Here is a 23659-nt window from a genome sequence, read left to right as displayed (position 1 = left end):
TATTAACCCCTTAAATGCTGCTGACGGCCAATGGTCGTCAGCAGCGCTACCTCCCCAGTGCTGCGCACGACCATTGAACGTCCATTCAGCACTAGTTCTAATGGACAGCGCAGCACTGGGGAGGAATGTGTAATAGCAGCTATGAGGTTAAACACACTAATTAAAAACAATATTTTAAACTTCGATATTTACAACATCGACATTTCTTACCTTCGATATTTAGAAGTCGACATTACTGCAAGTCGACATCAAGGACTCGATATTTTGACTGTGTTGCCCACACATATCCCTAAACATCATGCTAAGTGTGTGCTGTGTACAGCAGTGTGAAAGGAGGCGCCAAATTTTGCAAGCAACAGTTACGTAAGCAACATATGATTTAACACAACATTGTGCCAGCACGGCGGGTAGTTGCGTGGGTTGCGTTCAACAGTTCACAGGACGTCTTGGAAAGAGTCATATGATGTTGTCAGCTGTTTTGTGGCGTAACTTCTGGCAGTGGAAACTCTTCAGGGTCCTCTAGTGTGGATGGTGTTGAGTCCCCAGATTCTGAGGATCTGGAGGGGTTCAAGTGGCGGTCTGAGTTTTGTGTTGCAGTTCCCAATGTCGCGGCCACTTGTAGTGCCTCTTGCATCTCCGCTCTCTGTTCTAGGTCAGGGCTGTGGACTTTGCGGTAACACCTGAGCGGTATCCACTGTGTCTGCTCTGACTGTGTCTTTTCCTGTTGAGTTCTCTTGGCTCATCTTCCACAAGCGGCCTGGGTCCCGTCAGTGTTACCGAATCCTCCAGCCAGTCCCAAATCTCAACAGGTGAATCAAAGAAGCGCGCCAATCCTTTTGTGACCACACAAAATCTAGCAGGGAACAGTAATGAGTAGCGTAGACCAAGATCGCGTAGCTGTCTTTTTACCACAGTATATGCACTTCTGCGGCGCTGGACCTGCGCTGTGTTACCTGGAAAGATCAAGATTTGATTGCTTCCGATCTTTATGTCTGCCAGCTTGCGGGTTTTGCGGAGGATCCAGTCTCTGTCTCTATAGTTGAGGACTTTAAACCGGAATGGGCGGGCTCCCGGTGGTGGCTTTTGCGCGGGGACACGGTGGGCTCTCTCGATCACTCAAAGTGGGGAGATAAGGCGCCAGCAGGAAGTAAATCTCGAATCCAGCGCTCTGCATATTCCTCCGGTTTTCGTCCTTCAACCTCTGGAAGTCCCACGACATGGATATTGTTGCGGCGCAAGCGTCCTTCTGCATCTTCCACTTTGTCTTCTAGGTCCTGCACATGGTCTATTAAGTCTTGCAGGGCTGCGGTGTGGCTTTGTGTAACTGGTTTTAGTTCTGCGAGTGCTTGTTCCTGGAGACACACCTTCTTCCAGAGTTTGTTATGGTCGGCTCTCAGAATGGTGAAATCCGAGGTGACCTTGTCAATTTTTTACACCAACGAGGATCGAGTCTGGTCCAACATGGCTCCTATCTTTTCTTCAGACAAGGTAGCGTACTGCTGCCAGGAGCGTTTTGCGCGCTCGCTGATTTTCGCATTTTAAAAACTATTTTTTTTGTTTTAGGTCTGCTGGGCCCCTTGGTTTTAGCTCCCCCTCACTTGCATGGTAATTGTGACCTCACCGCCGCTTGGCGGGTCCGGTGCCTGGGGTGGGTCGCCATCTTTGAGTGGGGTAGAGGCGCTACCATCCGCCAGCGCTTTACTGCGCATGAGCCAGCGAGGGAACGCCTACTTAATGCTCCTCCCCTAGCGTAGCGGGATCGCATAGCGGGCGTGCCTTCGCGTGGCCGGAGTCGTGCCAGAGTCCTGCCCGTCTGCGCCCGTCCGCGTCAGGTCGCGCAGGACGTGGCTGGACCCTTACCCTTCTCGTCGGACGATCCGAGGTTCATAATGCTGTGTTACACCAGGAACAGGCTACTGGCCATTGACCAGTTACATGTGAACTGTGGGGCAGCGCGGGTCGGTCCGCTGTGCGGCCCTTTCTCGTGTAGCTGTGGGATGTTCATACTCCCCGCCCCCTTGAGAAGGGGATGCAATGAGCTCGCTGATGCGGCTGTCAGTCTAAATTCATCCCTCAGTATTTGGAACCTAAACGCTAGGTCGATGGTTAAACATCATCAAGATATCCTCGATCTAGTAAGTAAGGAGTCGCCAGACATTTTTTGTCTGACGGAGACCTGGCTGCAAGACGCTGATACGGCCGTTGTGAACTTGGCCTTCCCGCCTGAATACTCGGTATTTACCCTTAGCCGAGCCTCTAGAGGCGGGGGGATAGCTCTTGCAGTTAAATCCTGCTACTCGTGTATATGGCAGGGACAAAATATTTCTGGCTGCGAAAGCGCTATGTTTAAGGTTGCCATCTCGCCTAACTTTGCTCTCTCGGGTCTATTGATTTACCGCCCTCCAGGGAGTGAAGTGGCCTTTAGCATGGCACTTCCAGACACCATTAGCACGTTGGCTGCAGGTTGCTCCAATTTTTCTATTCTTGGCGACCTGAACCTGCATTTTGACAACTTATCTAGTCCAACCGTGTCCAGTTTTGTGGCAGATCTCGAGGCGCTCCAGTTGGTTCAGCTGGCGACACAGCCTACTCATATAGGGGGTCACACCCTAGACCCATTCTTTACCAACATAGCGGAAGCTAGCATCTCTAGTCCAACACCGCTGGCCTGGAGCGACCATTATCTGGTACGTATCTGGTGCCCCTTGCCTGTTCCGCAACCCAAACCAATTGTGCGCTCTATTCCTAGGCGGCGTTGGAACAAGTTGAAACTTGACGATTTTTTCCATCTTCTGTCTTCCGACCCGCTAGGTATAATTGAGTCGGCGGATCAGGGCTATGATCGCTTCTGCGACTGGGTTACTAGGGCGCTAGACTCTCTTATTCCAATAGTTTTGTGTAAAACTGGGGCAAGGAATTCCAGCCCATGGTACGATGACTCGCTGCGGGCACTTAAAAGCATCTGTAGGCGCGCAGAGCGGGATTGGCGCAAAACTTATAACAGCGATAAAAAAGTTTGGTTTTTGGCCACTGTGAAACTCTACCATCCGGCAGTTTGCAGAACCCGCGCTGCCTTTTATGCCCTGCAATTTCGTACCAGCAGGAACCCCTCCAAAACTATCTTTAAGGTGTTGAAAGACCTTACCGCCAAAAAGGTGACTGCGACCCACCAGAGCTCTCTGGAGCACTGTGAAATTTTAGCGGATTTCTTTCTGGAAAAGGTCAATGCCATTTACCGAGCCTTTCCCTCGGTCGCTCCTTTCGTTGACAGACCTCCTAAGCCTTTGGTATCGGATGTGTTACATTCTTTCCCGAGCCTAACATCGGAAAGTCTTAGTAAATTGGCTCAACAAGTGAAGTCTGGGTCTCCGGCTGATCCGTTATGCCCGGCTTTGTTTAAAGATCTAGCTGCGTACGGTATCTCGCCGCTTTGCTCACTGATTATTACGTCATTTACATCTGGCGTAGTTCCACTGAAGTGGAAACAGGCCGTGGTTAGGCCTATTCTCAAGAAGCCTAACTTGGATGGCAGCAAGCCCGAGAACTACCGTCCAATTTCACTTCTTCTGTGGCCTGCCAAAGTTGCTGAGGCGCATGTCAACGCTGTCCTCTCGGACCATCTACTTCAGGCCGATATCCTTGACATGACACAGAATGGGTTCCGTGCTGGGCATAGCACGGAGACGGCTCTACTGTATATGGTGGAGCACTTACGCTCCGTGCTTGATGCGGGTCAAAAGGCGGCACTGGTGCTATTAGATCTGAGCGCCGCCTTTGACACCGTATCCCACCCTATCCTTCTGCGTCGTCTGGAGGAAGCTGGCGTTGCTGGCCCTGCTCTCCAGTGGTTCCGTTCCTTCCTTGCCAATCGTGCCTTTAGTGTGGCCGTCCCGCCGTATCAGTCCAAACTCCAGCCTTTGGATCTGGGGGTTCCCCAAGGCTCCTCGCTGAGTCCTACGTTATTCAATCTATACGTAAGACCGCTGGCTGAGGTTGTCAGGCAGTGGGGTATGACCATGGTGTCATACGCCGATGACACCCAGCTAGCGGTCACGATCAGCGGGGATGCCGACGTGGATGCCCCCAGATTCCAACAAGGACTTCGGGCGGTCGCCGGCTGGATGACATCCAACTGTCTCCAGCTGAACGCTAGCAAGACCGAGGTCATGATTTTTGGCAAACAAACGGAACTCTGGGGAGATAGATGGTGGCCATCGGACTTGGGCCTTACACCTACCCCAGTCTCTGAGCTTAAAAACCTTGGGGTCTGGTTGGATCCATCCCTTGCCTTCGTCTGCCACACCAAACGCACGGCGGCCTGTTTTGGCATCCTGCGTGGACTCCGTCCCGTGCTTAAGTTCTTTGATGCCACCACCAGGCAACTCGTGATCCAAGCTACAGTCATCTCCAGGCTGGATTACGCTAGTTCCCTCTTAGTGGGCTTGAATCAAGCGGAAATTGGGCGCCTTCAGCGCATTCAGAATGCCGCAGCAAGAGCGGTGGTAGGATTACCCAGATTCTGCTCCACTACAAACACCTTGCGCTCGCTGCATTGGCTTCCGGTGGCACAGCGGATCCGGTTTAAGGTCCTCTGTGTTGCCTATAAAATCCTTAAGGGATCTCCGGCTACGATTCTTTCCAAGCTCTTGTCTCGCTATGTTCCTGTTAGGTCCTTAAGATCCTCAGACCTAGAATTGGCTGTTGTCCCCCGCTTTAAGCGCAGCAGGGCTGGCGGACGCTCTTTTCAAGTCCGTGCTGCAGTGCTTTGGAATTCTCTTCCCCCGGCGATTCGTGCCCTCAGGGATCTGCTTTCTTTTCGCCGTGCTGTTAAAACCTTCTTGTTCACTTAGTACTCTGTTTTTTCGGTTCTGTGTTTGCTAGTTGTGTTGTGCTGCTGCCTTGTCGGGCGCCAGGACCCTCCTTCGCTGGAGCATCTGTGCGCTTAATAAATACGCATAACATAACATAACATTTTCTACTGCTGCCAGAACAGAGTCTAGCTTGGCAGCGAGAGTTGCGCATGGCATTTCTGTGGCTGAGTTACCGTCCGCCGTTGTCGCTTCTGAGTTGCCAATGAATGCATTTAGCTGTTGGGTGTTTGTGCGTAGGCGGCCCATTACTAATTGCTGGGCTGTCGCCATTCGCCACCAGTAGGTGCAGGCTTTACCAGTGTGGGGTAGCATTCTTATTTGTACAGTAGGCACAAGCACGTGGAGGAGCTACCCAATCGCTGTATGAGCCTGACTAATGCAGGGATGTGCGTGTGTGGGTTCACACACTCGTGGCCTACCTTCTGGCCACTGCCTCAGTCTTGTGTGGACGTTGTCAGGGCCTGATCAAGTCTGCTCTGTTAAAGCAAGGTAGGTCTTCTCCAGCATCTGACTTCCTTGCGTTCCAGCTTGCTGGCGTGTGTTTAGGTGTCACTGTGCACTCTCTGGCGTTTTTTGCTGCAGCGTGGGCCAATGGTGCTAGTTACATTAATGAACTGAGTCCTCTGCACCCTGCTGCAGTGCAGATCAAGGTAAAGCGGGTGTGCGTCACACCCTCATGTCTTTCTTTTAACGCTGCAGGGTTGTTGTGCCTCTCACCTCCGTATGCAGATGGTCTAGGCCCGATATGGCCTCCTGGTGAGCCTGTGTATTTGCAGATGTTGTGTTGCTTTCCACTGTGCTTGCGCAGTCTAGGCCCAGGTCGACAGCGTGGCCTAGATCAGGCGGTGACTGTCAGGTACTGCACTGTTTTGTGTGGCAGGCCAAGTGCTGTCTAGGATATAGCTGTAACCTAGTCACACTTACATGGCACCAGTACAGGAAAGGGGGCCGGGTGTAGGCCGCTCACCACTGCACATGCGCGACAGACTTCCTCAGTTGCTCCACAATACAGTTCAAATGTGGCTTTCAAGGTGACGCTGAGCCGCCACAGTTTCCTTCCCTCCTGACTTTTGCGGTGGCACTTAAACGGGCCAGGTGCACAGCAGCAGCAGGCATCTACTCCTCCCGTTCAGCAAGGGGTTAATTCGTGTTCCGGTGGTGCGGGAAGCGTAGGCCCGCGCCTCCAGGGCCGCGTCTGCAGGTCCCAGTGCACCACCTTTAGTATGCGCATCACCGCTGGACCTCCGCAGGGGTCATCAGCTTGATTCTGCCACTTTGCGCTGCGGCCCTAGTGAGATGCAGTACGCGGCAGCGTCCTTCCCCAGTCGCAGGCCTATCGCAGTCGTCCAGGCAGGGAGGGGAGGGAGGCAGTGGGGCAGGGCACTCACCTCTGTGTTCACACGCAGCCTCCTGCAATGGGCCCGCAGCATGGCTCGAGCGTGCTCACTGCTCCTCAAAGGGGCCACTGGGCCGCTTCAGCATTCTTCCCTCTTTGCCTCCACAGCAACGCTTGGGCGCCGCAGGCACACGTCAGTGGTAGGCGTCCCAAGTCTCTGCTCAGCATGGGGGCACCACAGTTCAGAATTCGGTGGGGTCCTGCAGCCCGTTGCCGCTCCCCACCCGCTCTGGCAGTCTGTTACACACAGGCCTGTACCTCCTGGGCCGTATCTGTGGGCCTCTGTATTCCGCCCTATGTGCATGCAGCGATGTTGGGCCTCCGCAGGGCCCCCGGCCGTCTCAATAGCCCTTGGGTATTTTTGGAGGGCTGCTCTCAGGCAGCGACTGTCTACGGTTTTCCCCAGCAATGATCACTGCAGGCATCTCAATGGCAGGGGGAGCACGGTGTTTGGTAAATGCTATTTGCGCTTCCGAGTGTGCTCAGCGGCACGCTCTTCGTTGTCGGGTCCTGCGGGCTGGCAGTCGTGGCTTTCTCTACCTCCTCCACCTCCCCTCGACGACAAACGTGGGCTGTCACTGCTCAGACACTTTTGTGCCGCCTGATTTCGCTCGGATGGCGGGAGATACTGGTCTTTGGCAGGGGTGCGAGGACAGAGTTCTAGCAAATCGCGTCCGCCATGCTTGGCTAGCTGGCTGGCCACGCCATCATTTAGAAGTATTATTATTTCTTTTTATTGATTTACACCTTGATTTTACCACTCTGTATCTTATTATTGCTATGTATCATCACCACTAAGTAGCAAATCTGTATTTTTTTGTATACTGCTTGTTTTCTGAAAACAAATAAGTTCTTTTGAAATATGCAAAGGAGATACAAGAAGAAAAACAAAGAAGTTATATAAGAAAAGGTAAGAGTTCGTAGTAAATAGGATTTGAAACAACATAAAAGTTAATACAATACATATAATAAGTGCTAAGGCAAAATTGTTGTCAGATGACCAGGTTTTGTATTTGCATCGTAAATATTTTTCTCTTCACAAAATTGCTCTATGACTCAAAGCAAAATGCAATAAAATCATTGTGTTTGAAAATTATTTTCCTAAGTTATGATGTTTTGTAGTAATAAAAGTCAACCACTAAAAACACCTATTTTTATGTTACTTGAAAACATTGTTACATACATCAAATCCAATTTTTTAAACATGACTTACACATAAGAATATTTTATGCAAATAAAATAAAGATTCCTAAGTTCATAAGAAAAATAATCATGTAAGAGAAGGAGATGCAGCAATGCAGAATCTACAAAATGTAAAGTACAATCTCACGAACTACTGCCACACTGCTATACACAAAAGTGTTAAAATGATCCTACAAAAGAGAAAAACGAAAAGGTAATGTGAATGGTCGATTAGGTGAATAAATAAGCAATGAAAAAACAAATTCATTGAAAAAACACACTTACAAATAAGTTATGATTCAGAACAAATCTTAAAACAATCACCTAAAACCCACAGATGCCAATCGGTTATAGTTCAGCTGGATAAAGCAAAAACCCTTGTAACCATCACTGATGTCATCAATATTGTTGTTTGAGATGTTATCTTTGATGTGCCTGATTATGTATTCTGGGATATCCTTAGTGAAGTCATCCGTGAGGCAATGTGCAATGCATAGAGGTGTTCATTATGGCTCATGTAGCATAATTGGTGAGCTGGAAGGGTTTTTGTTTTTCCAGATGAACTATAACTCATATTTGTTTTCCAGAGAGCGTATCTATTAAAAAAAAAAGGTATGTTTATTTAGCCTACCTCGACTGATCCTTTGCTTCTCCCCAGACAGAATTCCTGGAGTGTCGATGATGCTGATGCTGTCCAAAACGGGGTTTGGTAACTGAGCACACATGAACCTGCACAAAGCAGATGAGAGAGAGACTCACTACACAGCCACGGGAAGGGATTGTGGCTTCATGTGAGCTTGGATAAATTCACAGGAAACCCCATCAAAGATGTCGGAATAAATACAACACATAGCTTAAATGACATTGTATACAAGAGCAGTTCTGGCTCACGACTCAGCACAAAGCAGAGGAGATAAGGTGAAAAGACAATAAGCAGTTGGGAGCACCTTAAACAACTGACACTTCAAATTGTTTTTAAACAGCAGAAAATTGAATAGTGTCCTAAAAATGGTCTTTCAAAGTATAATTGTGATCCCTTCCTCCCCACCTGCGCCCGTATATTTCCCAGATAACCAGGAAAACGTAAGCAAACTTTTTAGCCACGGAGTTAAACTGTTGACATAGCTCCATCTGGTTTATCGTGTGGTAAGAAAGGGTGCACAGTAACTTCGTTCTATCCTAAATTCATGTGCTAGGATTCGGGGGATGCGGAGGATTGGGGGGTATGTGGTTTTAAAAGAGAAAAAAGACAACTTCTGCCATACTTCAATTTTTCTTTTTTGTTTATGGACGGCCAGGCAGAGGCTAATTTGGTGGACCCCGTTTCCTTCCCAAAAAGAAAAACTATCTAATTAAACTGGACGAAAGGAAAAGCGCTAAGGGATCGGATGGAATTCATTTGGGAAGGACATCCGTTACATTTCATTCATTTATGTTCAATGCACAGCATGCATATCACGGTTGTGTTTTATACCCTGTTTCTTTAACTGCATGCGACTTGTATATTTTCCATGCATGTTCTATGTTCTTAATGGAATTCTCTTAATAGACCGTTCTACTTGGTTGAGTCAGTTGTTTCTGGACTTCAACCCAAGCAGATGCCTTTTTGCCGTGCTGGAAATAAACATCATATTTTATAATCTTCAGTCTAAGGATATGATTTTAAAAACATCTCTGCAAGGAACAGAGAAGGATCAATGTAATTAGTCAATACATGTTAGTCACACCAGAACTCCTTCCTGGTTAATATGACCCTCAAGATAACACGCTTGCTTGGCCATTCACAAATTATAAAACAATGGAAATCACAGAGCTGAGGGGGGTTGGGATCTGTGGCAGGACACGCATGCCATTCTCCTGATGATCGAGCTCAGAGCCGAGCCCTTCTTACCCAGCCCTGCCAGTGCGTTAATCATGCTCCTTCAGGCTCCCATGGGTGGATGCTGATGTATAGCAACTTGGGGCCGTGACAGAGGCCCACTGCCATGGACAGCACGGAAGCACGCAGGCACAAGGAGAGTAGAGAGGAGGCGTCAGCAAGGAAGGTGGGACTGCCTTCTTGAGGCATACTCAGAGAAGAGGGAGGTGGAATGGAATAAAGGCTGGGCACAATTAGCAGTACAGTCTGCGGCACACGGCAAGGTGGCCAAGACCTTTAAACTCCCAAAAACCGCACTGAACATGCCAGTGATGGAGCAAGGATTCGCAAGTAAAGCGACTTGCTTGAACTCATGAACCTCGAAATAATGTTAATTTACTAATCAACCTGTTTGTTTTATTAATCTGCCCCTCGTCCGACATTTTGGGGTGTCCGAGAGAAGCTTGCTTATGTGTCTATTAATATTAATACGCTTGCAACGTAAAATGGCTGCTGCTACGCGGGAATTTAGACTGCGCATGCGTTGGTCATACCCATTTGACGTGACGTATTCGATGTCTTGGTGGGAAACTGCTTGCACTTGCGTAATAGAGCTAAGATGGCTGCTCTGTGGTCTAGCATGCTTGAAGCTTGCATTGCTGCTTTCGCTAAGCTGTTCGCTCTGATTAATCCCAATGCTATAGTTTATATTGAAGTAATGGGTATAGTATAGAGATTCATAGTATACAGTGTAAGCATTTATTACTGTGTTATAATTTGTTTCCTCTTACTTTTCATGTATCTATTGTTTGGGCCTGGGAGATGCTTACTACTCCATTTTGGAAGTCCCTTTTGCGCATGTCCCCGCGGAGGAAAATTGAACGTCGCAGCAGTGGAACCCAGCCAGCTGGCAGCCACAGCCAAGATGCGCCTGGGAACCCGACCTGCGACCTAGCGAGAAGAAGCTGAACTGTACTAGAAATCGTTACAATTGTATTCAATGTTATATTCACCATTGGCATATGTCATGAGAACCTGGAATTTAATGGGCTTTACCGGAATTTACATAAAGAGTCTGAGAGAGTCTAAAATGTAGGTGGTGTGATGACCTGTCCTCCTTTGTCCAATCAAAATTGGGGATCCTTACACTTGCAACATTGGGGGGGTGATACACTGACCCAAAAAACAGTATAACTAGCGTAGGTTTAGCTAGAGAAATTGTCCGACTTGTCCGAATAGCTGACTAGTCACTGACCCAACGCACTCAATAGGTGACTAAAAGCAGAGGGCTGCGGAGCACTCTGTTGGAAGGTTCGAGAACCCAATCAGGGTTTTTGGGAAGTGAAAGTGCAGGCAAAGCACTTTGCTGATAAAATGTATAACCCAGTCGGGGTTATTGCCAGATTCCTTGCAGAGAGGGAGTAGCGCAGGCGTTGCAACCAAAGTTGCAGGTGTTGGTCTTAACCTTTGATGAACCGGTCCTGATCCAAATCCTGGGGTTATCCTGTCCTGATTGTCCATGAGCTGCACCTGCTCACCTACTGGCACTGAAGTCCTTGGGGTTTCTCCTGTCTTTTCCAACTGTCCTGTGGCCAGGGTTGGTCTTCACTCTATCCTAGGTAAATAGAAGTCTGTGTGGGTGTTTGTAGAGATATTTGCATTCCTTTTTTCCTCATCTTGAATTGCAAAGCTTGATTGCATATGTTCCTTTTCTTTCCCATCCCTTGGTAAATGAGATCTCCATGTATTACTGATTATTAGCATGTTCCATTTTTCAACCCACCTTTAGACAATGCTAAATCGTTTCCATATAGTATATGTTCCTTTTCTCACCCTCCCTTTTTAGGAGATAAGCTGACTTTAATAGTATGTTCCAAATCTTACCTTCCCTATAGTATTGAGCTAAAACTCTAAATCTCAAATTGCAATAAGTTCTTCTTTAAACTGCCATCTGAATTGCAAAAGTCCTTGGGTTTAGTATGTTCCCTTTTCTTCACCCTCCTTTAATCAAATTGTGAAAATCTGTGATCTAAAATAAGCATGTTCCTTGTTTCGACCTTCTCTTTATTCTAAGTTCCTAAATGATCGGCATACTCTATCTTATTCATAGCTATACGCCGTTTATGATTTTGATTATAGATAGACTCATCGCTTTTAATCTTCTGCTCATGACATATGATGATGATGATGATTAGATAAAAGTTTGAACCTACCCAGAGTCTGTGGTTATTTCATCCTTACAAAATGTTATACATGTTTTGAGTGCCTATCTTTAAACTCAACTCCCTGATCCAATGTGTTTAGGTTCCTAGGTTATAGGAATAGGAATTAGAGTTAAATCACAAATATACTGATAGTAGAGCGTGAGTTACCTAAATAAAAGTTAAGGTGTGTGGTTTACATTTATGGGCCCAGGTGAGTATTAGTAAAATGTCCTAGCTGGGTGACCTGCGCGCTCCATCAGTATACTTTTCTGGTAGCAGAGCTATGGTTAGGGTTTAGTTAAAGTTCGGTAGTTAGTTAGTAGGTTAAAATTCATATTTTATTGATCGATCAAATGTGCTATTATTGAAATGTTTATTTGATGCTGCTATATTGAAGTTTATGTATTAACCAAACTTGTTCGTACCGGTTATATGTTTGTCTGGAATCCCTGGGGCAGAATAGCGGGTGGTAAATAGAAGCCACGTCGCAGTGAGGTCAGTGGCTCGAGGAAAATTAGTGCATGGTTGGGCAGAACTGGAAGCCCTAATTATGGTTTTTCTGTGTGAATGATTGAATAAGTGATAGCAAAGAGTTCGCTGGCAAAACTTCTAACGTGATATAACCTAGTAAGGGTCACACAGAAGGAATAGCAGGTTCGTCGGAGCTTGATTGATAGCAAAAGGGTTCGCTGGTGAAACTTTAGACTTAGTATATATATCCCTGAGTGGATGAGTCAAGGGAGTAGCAGGTTCTCTAATGCTGGTATGAAGGGTAGGCAAAAGGGATCTATCCGCAGTATATGTAAAGTAAACAGAAGAGGTTTACTTGCAGTGAAATAAATCTTTTCTTTCTAGACACTCGAGTACAGTGGCGAATGTTTTGCGTTGTAAATTAAACAAAGCACTTGCACTTTAAAGGAAGAAATTGAGTTTTCGGTTACCTTGTGAAGGAGGGAGTCAGTTGCGGAGCTGCGCTGACGTCACTCAGTGCCGCGCTGGTATTGGTCAAAACAGCGGGTGTGTAGCTGAGATAGCATTGTAAAGGAGGGGTGAGCGCAGGAGCGTGAGAACTTGACTCACGAGAAAGGCCGCGCACCCATTGGTCGAAAATTACTTGCAACCACAGTGTTGATTGGTTGTCGAGAATATTAAGACGTGCTAGTATTGGAAGTGATTTTGTAAACAAAGGAAATTCGTGGAAAGTATATGTGGTATCCAACTTTTCCAGAGATTCCCACATACCAGGGGTTTGCTAGGGAACAAGCGATACGCGGTAGACCTCGCAAAATGTACGGAAGCAAGAGAAAAATTACTTTCGTAGACAAAGTTAAGCATTACTTCAAGAAAGACAAGCCCATTAAAACTAGAGAAGGAGTTATTATTCCCCCACCAAACACTCCCGCATCCTTTATGATGTTTGACAGAGGTTACCATTCTTGTGTATGGTTAGAGAATTGGATGGAATATACTAAAGATGATGGAATTTTAGCATTTCCCTTAGAAGGTACCTTTAATGGAAGAATTTTGTTCAACCTGAGGACCCGAATGAATGATTTACATCCCAGACCTAGATTGATACAATATGAGGCATTAGAGGAATGGGAAATAGAAGCTTTTGAGCGGGACAGACCAAGAATTGACAAAGGGTTAAGCAAGTTTTACCCAAAAGTTAAAAGAGAAACCAAAGAAAAAAGAATGAAAGAATGAAGACAGAATATGCTAGTGGAAGGACTTTACCCAGTACTAACGGTGGAGGAGCCTGTGGGAGGTAAAAGGACTGAGAAAACTAGACATTTAATGACTAGTGGTGATTCCGATGACGATTACATGTAGGATTTATTAATGAAAAATCCACCACCTTATAATGAAGAAACGAGAATAGTAAATCCAAATAACCCGTTCTTTAGGCCTCCTTGTAATGAGAGGTCAATCATATCAAACCACCTTTAATTCCGCAAGTGATACATGAGACCTCCATCGAAAGGGTATTACAAGAAAGAGAAAGAGAAGCGTTAAATAAACAAAGAAGTGAATTAATTCAGAATATTTCCCAATTAAATACAAGTCCTGAGGCTCTGACAATTCCAGTAACTATTGGCCCATTTGTTCCGTTGTATGGAGATAAACAAGCTAGTCCAAAAGCTCCAGTTATAACTACATCAGTAGTACAGCCAAGAAAAGAACCCCTGATAATAGATGATCAGGCAAGTGAATGTGAATCAGTGATTTCCTTAATGGAAATACCAATAAGAGAGCCTGAAAGTGGTTCCATGAGGAAAACCACTCCTGTACCCACAAGGGAAGTACAGATAGAAACTTCCCCAGGTACGAGAAGTGCCACTGTAGCAACTCCTGAAGAAATAGACAGATGGACCCGAGAAATAGAGAGATCAAAAACACAGCCCAAGCCATTAGGTATATATAAATTAAGGATTGAAATAGAAGAATTCATGGCTGGGAATGTGGGATTGGAAAGATTCAATACTCTTAGTGAAGACGAATTGCTGTTTGTCTGCAAAAGCATCACAAGAAATACAAAGGTGTTTCACGAAAAATTAATGGACATGGCAGCTAGCATGGGAATTGACATTGGTAAATCTAAAGTGTTGCAAAAACCCTATCGAGTAGAATTCTCTGACAAAGATTTAGAAAACATGAATGTGTTTGGGGAAAAAGGTGCAGATCAGAGAGCTGATGAATTTGATGCAAAAATGGGGTGAACTGGAGAAATGGAAAGCAAGATGGACAAAGAAAAAGGAGAAAGTGCGGTCAAGGCAATTGGCTTCAGAATATGTCTTAAAAGAGACAGAAAAGGTAGAAAAATGGTGTCCCATGCGAGAAGTACCAGGTGGAGGATATGTACATGTTCAATTCAATAACAATAGGAGAGGTAGGGAGAATGAGGCACTCTCTTAGTCCCCGGTTAGTCATACAAAAACAAGAAAAGAGAGGTCAGATCAAACACTTGATCAGTTTAAGCGTAAACTACATAGACCACAATTCAGGGAGTCAACACAAGATTAGATTCTCACACCCGATTTGGGTGATAAAGAAAGCCCTCACACACTGACCTAGTCAGTGTCATGCTTCATCATCGGGCCCCACCGACAGAGGCCGAATGCCTCTGTGGTGTGCTTCGACGCCAGAAAGACTGCGGAGCAGGTTTTTTGTGTGTGGAGGGCGTGCTCTTGTTTACAGTGAAATATTAAAAGTGCCTAAAGCAAGGGTATCGGAAAAATATATTTAATAAATGATCCCTGAGGCACAAAAAATAAGGAGTATTACGTGTCTGTATTTATATGCCAAGGTTCAAGGTTGGTGAAATACAGAATATACTCAGTTCATTCCAGTCAACATGTTTCAGCCATAAGGGTGGTATATTACCGTGGCATTCATCAGGACTATACCCCGGCGGTATGGGCTCTCTAATCACCCACCCTAACCTGGGGACGTGAAAGTGAAAAGTAAAAAGTGAAAAAAGTGCATAAAAGTTGTGGAAGAGTAAAAATACTCAATTCCAAAAATACTCCGTAATTTTGGAGTGTAACTGCACCTGTAAAATAAGAAAAACACATAGACAGACAGAAGACAAACATAAGCAATGTTAATATGAGCCTTCCTGGCTAGTCACAGTGCTCCATGAAGTGTGACTCAAGTGGTAAATCCCAAGGTAAACATAGATTTTATGCACCATCCAGATAGCCCCTAAGGATATTAGCAGATATCTCTGGGAAGTGATGTGCTAGAAAAGTGCTATTTACAAGAAAAACGATTAAAATGGGGGATTTTAAAAAACGCGATTGCGTGTACTCCTTATGAAGGGATCAATGGACCTAAGAGGTCTGTGCCCCTTCAAGTAGGTATTAAATGGTTCGTGTCTCACTTTCAAAAGGGGCGCTACTCGCACCATGGGTCTCGGGAGGGGGTCGGAGCGACCTGGCACATCCTAAGGACAGACAAAAAATATATATACATATGGTACAATGGCGTCGCCCAAACAAGTACTTAGCTCTGGTCACAGAGCTAAGTACTTGTTTGGGCGACGCCATTGTACCATATGTATATATATTTTTTGTCTGTCCTTAGGATGTGCCAGGTCGCTCCGACCCCCTCCCGAGACCCATGGTGCGAGTAGCGCCCCTTTTGAAAGTGAGACACGAACCATTTAATACCTACTTGAAGGGGCACAGACCTCTTAGGTCCATTGATCCCTTCATAAGGAGTACACGCAATCGCGTTTTTTAAAATCCCCCATTTTAATCGTTTTTCTTGTAAATAGCACTTTTCTAGCACATCACTTCCCAGAGATATCTGCTAATATCCTTAGGGGCTATCTGGATGGTGCATAAAATCTATGTTTACCTTGGGATTTACCACTTGAGTCACACTTCATGGAGCACTGTGACTAGCCAGGAAGGCTCATATTAACATTGCTTATGTTTGTCTTCTGTCTGTCTATGTGTTTTTCTTATTTTACAGGTGCAGTTACACTCCAAAATTACGGAGTATTTTTGGAATTGAGTATTTTTACTCTTCCACAACTTTTATGCACTTTTTTCACTTTTTACTTTTCACTTTCACGTCCCCAGGTTAGGGTGGGTGATTAGAGAGCCCATACCGCCGGGGTATAGTCCTGATGAATGCCACGGTAATATACCACCCTTATGGCTGAAACATGTTGACTGGAATGAACTGAGTATATTCTGTATTTCACCAACCTTGAACCTTGGCATATAAATACAGACACGTAATACTCCTTATTTTTTGTGCCTCAGGGATCATTTATTAAATATATTTTTCCGATACCCTTGCTTTAGGCACTTTTAATATTTCACTGTAAACAAGAGCACGCCCTCCACACACAAAAAACCTGCTCCGCAGTCTTTCTGGCGTCGAAGCACACCACAGAGGCATTCGGCCTCTGTCGGTGGGGCCCGATGATGAAGCATGACACTGACTAGGTCAGTGTGTGAGGGCTTTCTTTATCACCCAAATCGGGTGTGAGAATCTAATCTTGTGTTGACTCCCTGAATTGTGGATATGTACATGTGCCATGGTTCCGACAAAATATTGTATAATTTACAAATGACTTCCCAAAATTGCGAGAAAAATCTGTAGAGTGGTACAGACAGGTCGAGAGATTTGTGAAAGTTTCAAAATGCCTCCTGACAGATCTAGATGGGTTCTTTGACATTGTAGTTCCTGTAGATCTGTGGACAGAATGTAAAATTGCTGTCGATTGGCCAAATGAGGAATACCCTAGAGACCCAAAGACAGGGGCTCCTTCCGAAGATGTCATGAGGAAGTACAATCAGGTGATGTTGTACCTGAAAGGAAAGGTGCCTGCAAAAGAGACAGACTTGACCCGAATAGATAGAACTACTCAGAATCGGGATGAAACTGTACATTCATATTATGAGAGTCTGTTACAAGTGTTTAAGACGTATAGTGGCCTGGACAATATCGAAATGAAATGAAAGACATGACCGACTTCATTTATCGATTTGTGTTAGGGTTAAGGCCTGAGATCTCACAGTGGATCAAAGACAATAAAATCTGTTGGCAGGCTAAACCAATTGATGAAGTCCTTAAATATGCTAAATACTGTTAAGATGAGCTGGAAAATAAGCGAAAAGAATTAAAAGAAAAAGTCATGTGGGCACAGGTAAAATTAGCAGAGCACCAAGAACAGCAGTTAAGCAAAATGTCAAATACTCAGAATCAGGGCCCACGGAGTGGGGGAAAGCCGAGGGTAAAAATGAGCAGAGAAGAGGCCAGAAAAAAGTTTCCCTGCCATGGGTGCGGAAAGATGGGGCACTGGAGGGATGAGTGTAAGGCTGTACAGAATGATAATGTGCAAATTAATGACTTAAATCCACAGACTCCGAATGAGGTACCACGGAATACCCAACAGCAGGTAAAACAGAATCAGTTGCCTCGTGCACCTAGGCCAAATTAAGGGGCAAAGCAAAACAGAGTGAAGACACTGAAATTTGGGAAGGAAGGGAGGAAATGCAGCAACTTCGCAATTCCTATTAAATGATACATTCCTCTGTGACAAACCTTACTGACGGTGCCTGAGGGGGGAGGACGAGGAGTGCGTGCTTGGCGCCTCCTTGCCGGTGGACCAGTCAGGGCCATACATTGAAGGAAAGGTTGAAGGAAATGACGTCACCTTTCTGTTGGACACTGGTGCTACCCGTTCTACTGTGAGAACAGCAGACGTTCCAAACCTACCCATCTCTGGAGAAGCGATCCAAGTAGTGGGCGTTTCTAATAAAATAATTAGTACCCCAGTTACAGAACCTATAGAAATTAAAATAGGGAGTTTCAAAGAGATGCATAGATTTGTTGTTTGTGATTCAAGTCCTGTGAACTTACTGGGACGAAATTTGCTTTGCAAAATGAATTGTACCATCTTTTGCACTCCAAATGGCGAAAAAATTCAGACCCCAGATGAAGATGGAATATACAAATTAATGCTAATGAGACCCGACTCAGAAATTAAAATACTGACAATACAAGACTTACCTGATGAGCTCCAACAGACAGTGAAACAAGAGGTATGGGATTTTACTGGAAAAGATGTAGAATTAATGGCAAACGTTGACCCAATTAAAATAACCATAAAAGAAGATGCAGTTTACCCAAATACTCGACAGTATAAAATGAGTGCAGAAGTAAAAGCAGGGGTTTCTATTGAAATAAAAAGGTTGTTAGAAGCAGGCATTGTGCAAGAGGTGTTGAGCAGTCCTTGTAACTCGCCCATAATTGGCATAAAGAAACCAAGTGGTAAGTACAGGGTCGTACAGGACCTGCGCCAGGTTAATAAAATCGTTGTTCCTTGCTGTCCTGTTGTGCCAAACCCTGCAGTGATCTTGTACCAAATACCATGGAATGCTGGATGGTTTACTGCCATTGATTTATGCCATGCATTCTTTTCAATTCCATTGCATCCAGACAGCAAATTTCTTTTCTCATTTGAATTTGACAGTCATGTTTACGTCTGGAATCGTGTTCCTCAAGGGTACACAGAGAGTCCTTCAATTTTTAATCAAATTCTGAAAAAATGCCTTGAATCTCTGATATTGCCAGGAGAATCAGTCCTGGTGCAATATATAGACAACCTCTTGGTGGCGTCTAAAAGTAGGAGAGACTGTGTTGTTGACACCATTGCCTTACTGAACCATTTAGGTGAAGGAGGACATAAAGTGTCGCCAGACAAATTACAGTTCTGTGCCTCCTCAATGAAATATCTGGGGCACCAGATAGAGAGAGGTATCAGGAAGGTTACCACAGAAAGGATTAGAATAATTCAAAACATGGAAATGCCCAATACCCAGAAAGAAATCAGAATGTTTCTTGGAGTTGTAGGATACTGTAGGCAGTGGATTGTAAGATTTGCAGTCCTAGCAAGACCATTGATAAAAATGACAAAGAAAGGAGCTAAGGACCCAGTGGAGTGGGATGACGAAAGCATGTCAGCTTTTGTGAAATTATGAGAATGTCTGTGTACAGCTCCTGCATTAGGAATGCCTGACTACTCGAAGGAGTTTGCACTGTTTTGTGACACACGAGACAATTGTGCACTTTCAGTCCTAACACAAATTCATGGTTTAACCAGACGTCCAGTAGCATATTTTTCCTCTACTTTGGATCCAGTGGCTGCTGGATTACCTGGATGCCTGAAAGCAGTAGCTGCAACTTGCATGAGTCTTGAACAGAGTGAATCCATTATTATGGGACATCCTGTAACTGTGTATGTTCCACATGCAGTTGTAATTTTATTGACCAGAACAAAAACCCAGTATCTCACACCTAGTCGGCTGACTAAGTATGAGAGAATCCTTGTAGGTGTAGGAAATGTAACCATTGCCCGATGTAATATTCTGAATCCAGCTACCCTAATACCAAATTCACTCACAGCAGAAGTAAAGGGAGAAGTTGAGAATGACAGCCTTGATCTGACTGAATACAGCACAAAACCATGCCCAGACATAAAAGAAGAGCCCTTAACTGACGAAGATTATGAACTGTTTGTAGATGGGTCATGCATGAGACATGAAGAGGGAGGTCTAAGCGCTGCTTATGCAGTATGTACTTTGGGAGGTCCAGTGTAAGCATCCTATTTACATGGAGTCAAGTCTGCACAAATAGCTGAATTGGTTGCATTGGCAAGAGCCTGTAAATTGGGAAAGAACGCGAAAATACCCATATACACTGATAGCCAGTATGGTTATGGCGTTGTGCATGACTTTGGCCAATTATGGATGCAAAGGGAGTTTCTGACTTCTTCAGGTACTCCTATCAGAAATGGAAATTATGTGCAAGACTTACTGGAAGCAATCCAGTTGCCAAAAGAATTGGCTGTGTGTAACGGGGTAGCCCCGACAGGGACCCCCGTTATGGGAGAAGGATCAGAACGACTGCCAGTGCCTGCGATAAGACCTGCCTTTTCGCCTTCTTGTATCCCTCAGCAGATGGACTATTGTGGCGCTGGAGACGAGATTACAGCGGCCCCTGAAAGAGACAGAGACTGGCCCTTTAACTATCCAGGAGAGACCGAGGGGGCGGAGTCCTGGGACGACGGAACACAGTCAAAAGCGAAAGGACAGGACGACGAGGTGTGCTTGTACACCTGGAGGGGAGAAGTGGACCGAGGTCGGAGAGAGAAGGAAGCGCGTTGGACGGAGGTGTCGGAGATCGGAGGAGGAGCACCGATTGTGGAGGAGACGCCTGGAGGCCACCGTTCCCACGAGCCACCCAGCCACTCACCCGGGGGAGGTGTGTGGCTTGCTCAGGTGCGTAACCGGCTTAAGGGCTGGGTGGGACGTAAGGGCGGTCCGGTTGTAAAATAGCGGAGTCCCTGGTTCCCGGTGTTCCCTTTCCTGAGCACACCCACTCCCCACTCACTTGTACAGAAGTGTTGAGCACGTGTGGGTTGCCTCCTTCACTCCCTTTCCCGTTCTGTATAGTCCGAGTAGGACAATCAGCTCACAAGCTGCATTTGCTTTTGTTTCCTTACGGTCCTGGGGAAGAGTCGGAGGCAAGACGGACCAAGACGATAGTACGCCCCGAAGAAGCCAGACCGGCTATCGGAGGACTCAGCGCGTAGAGCATCGACGAAGACGGAGGTCCCGGAGCCGTTCTCCCCGCTGCACTACCCTCGTCAGAAAGACTTGCTCTGACCACTTGTTACGTTCATTAAAACCTATTCTCACCAAAACCCGTCTGTTGCCCTTCTCTGCGATCCCCGCAAGTCCCGAAAAGGTTACACTGTGGTAAAGTGTGCTGCCCACAAATCTGGCAATGACAAAGTGACAGCAAGTAATCAATATGCTGACCAATTGACCCAACATTGTGCAAAATACAAAATGGCTATTAATAAAAAGATTGCGGGAAACGGAAACAGCTGCCAACTTATGATGCTTGAAGGAATAAAAACATGGGAAGAAGTGAGAGATCTACAGGATGCAGCAGACCCAAAAGAAAGGGAAAATTGGAGAAAATGTGGTTGTCAGAGAAGGGATGAAGATGGTGTCATTGTTTACCTTGATGGTATGCCTGTGTTGCCAGACTGTCTGCTTGCTCCTATGGCTAGATTGATACATGGAGACACACATTTGGGAAGAGATGCTATGATACGCATCTTTAGACAGACATGGTTCAACTCGAGATCCAGAAATATAGCAGAAGCACTCTGCCAGAGGTGCCTGGTTTGTCAACAATTTAATACCGGCAAAAAACCTGTAGTTTTGCCAGGAAAGATTGGAAAGACAGAAGGCCCTTTCAGACAATTACAACTTGACTTTATTCAGTTACCCACTTGTCGAGGAATGAAGTACGTCCTTATCATTGTCTGCCTGTTTTCAAAATGGGTGGAAGCTTACCCTGCTCGCAGAAATGATAGCATCACTGTAGCCAAACTGTTACTTAGGGAGCTTATACCTCGGTACGGATTTCCAGTCACAATTGAATCAGACAGAGGAGGGCATTTCCAGAGCGAAATAATATGACAAATTTGTGAAGCATTCAAAATTATGCAAAAACTGCACTGTGCATATCGCCCAGAGGCTTCTGGAGTGGTGGAACAACTGAATGGCACTATCAAATCAAGATTGGGAAAAATGTGGGAATCTATTCAAATGGAATGGCCAGATGCTTTGCCACTTGTTTTGATGGGACTTAGAAGTATTCCAGACCGGAACACAGGCTTGAGTCCCCATGAGATACTGATGGGAAGAGCAATGCGGCAAGCATGGGTGCCAGGATACAAACTGATAAGCATATTTGATGATTTGATACTAGAATACTGCAAAGAACTGGCTGACCAAGTGCGTTCTATCTCTCACCAGATTGGGGAAGACGCTGTCGCCAGACCAACAACTCCAGCACATGACTTGAACACAGGTGATTGGGTCGTAATAAAGAAACCTACTCGGAAGAGTTGCCTTGCACCGAAGTGGGGAAAACCACGACAAGTAATTCTGGTTACCACCACAGCTGTGAAGTGTGCAGGTGTGCCACGGTGGATCCATGCCAGCCCTATGAAGAAAGTGACAGAACCTGGAGAAACTGAGGCTGAAGGTTGTGCAGCTGAGGGGTCTCAAGAGATTGGTCCTGAAGTAGCTGAAGAAGAACAACCGAGCTCTAGTCAAGATGATTGGGTCCCAATAATCGACCTGACTATAGATCCAATAAGAAGAAGACAAACCTATTTAGATAGAGAGTGGGATAGAGAGGATGAGACAGGAATAGAAGGAGATAATCAGATCATCGAAATCCAAATCAAATCTGATGATGAGGAAGACCAGGTAGGGAAAGAACAGGTTATTGACACTCCTCCAAGAACTCCTGAGCCTGAAAAGGGTCAGATAGAAATTAGGGCGGAAGTTCAAGCGGAAGAAAATCAAAAGTTCGAAGTGCTTGAACAGGATCAGATAGAACTAGACAAATGTGTTCAGGAAGAAGAAATTGAAACAAACCAAAGCCAGAACCAGCATACTCCTGAACAAGGCCAGTTTAGAGACCAGGCAGAAGAAACTAATATAAGACCTGGACCTAGTCAGTTAGGGAGTGACACAGAAAACAATCTTGAAAATGTGCCACAACTGAATGAAAATAAAACAGCGTTTGAAGAAAGTCAAGAGACAGTGCCAGTTAAAAGACTCAGAAAAGGAGAAAGGTACCTAGATTTGTCAAAAGACAAAGACTAAGACTAAAGACTATCGCTGAAGAAATTGAGCAGGAAAACAAAGACTCCAGTAAAACTGATCCGTCTGTGATAAAAACCAGGAGAAGAAGTGCCCGAATAAAGAGACTGAATAACGAGTATCAAAGTCCTGAATGGACTTATCTTGTGTTGGGTTGAAGCTTCTTTTGAGTCAAAAATGTCTGATTCCACTGTGAATGGAAGACCGAGACGAAGTTGTTTTAAAACATGCTGCAAAGTATGTTTATGTAGTGTAGCATTAGTACTTATGCTATGGATACGACTAACAATAACTATTCCTTACATGATGAGTAAAGACACTAATTTGTACCCTACCAAGCCAGTGACAATGGACACAGAAGAGCTGCAAATAAAAGATACACCGCAAAGAGTAGATACACAGGAGAAAGCACTTAGCCTTAGACAAACTAGAATGGACTTAGATGCACCAGATGAGGAAGGACTGCACTATAATAGAATCAAAAACAGAACTCATTTAAATGTATTTGCAAACCTTTTAGTACACTATGTAGAAGCAATGGAGATTGAAGACTTATGTCTGCATGAAGCTACCCACTTCAGTAGCTGAGGGTGTGACATATCATCACTTGCCACTAACATATGGAATTTCCTGTAGTATTTTAGCTAGTTTATTCTATAAGAGAGGACCTTTACAGTATTATTATTCTAACTCAGATGTGATATTTTCTGAACTTCCTATACGCAGTAACCTAAATCCTCTACATACTAAGAGTGATGTAACACGTTATATGGGTGAATATTTTCTAACTATAGGTACAATAGATATGGGTGAGGCACACAGAGATAACTTGACATGCACATTACACAAAGAAGAGAAAATGTTTCTAAATATGGCAGAGAAAAGAAGAGAAAGATTCCAAAAGAAAGCAAAGGATAAGAATCAGAAAACCCCTA

General features: G+C 45.2%; 1 protein-coding gene across 1 annotated transcript in view; it reads right to left on the bottom strand.

Annotated features, from left to right (window-relative positions):
- The window catches only part of LOC147692340 (EH domain-containing protein 1), a 1152127-nt gene that overhangs the window by 841088 nt on the left and 287380 nt on the right, over window positions 1–23659 (bottom strand). The window contains exon 2 of the mRNA XM_086936776.1: window positions 8081–8178. Within this exon, the coding sequence (XP_086792902.1) occupies window positions 8081–8178 (98 nt within the window). The remainder of the gene's footprint in view (window positions 1–8080; window positions 8179–23659) is intronic.

Source organism: Lissotriton vulgaris, chromosome 9 (genome assembly GCF_964263255.1).
Source record: "Lissotriton vulgaris chromosome 9, aLisVul1.2, whole genome shotgun sequence".
Lineage (NCBI taxonomy): Eukaryota > Metazoa > Chordata > Amphibia > Caudata > Salamandridae > Lissotriton > Lissotriton vulgaris.
The sequence above is the reverse complement of the archived record's forward strand: the minus strand, read 5'-3'. Positions and strand labels throughout refer to the sequence as shown.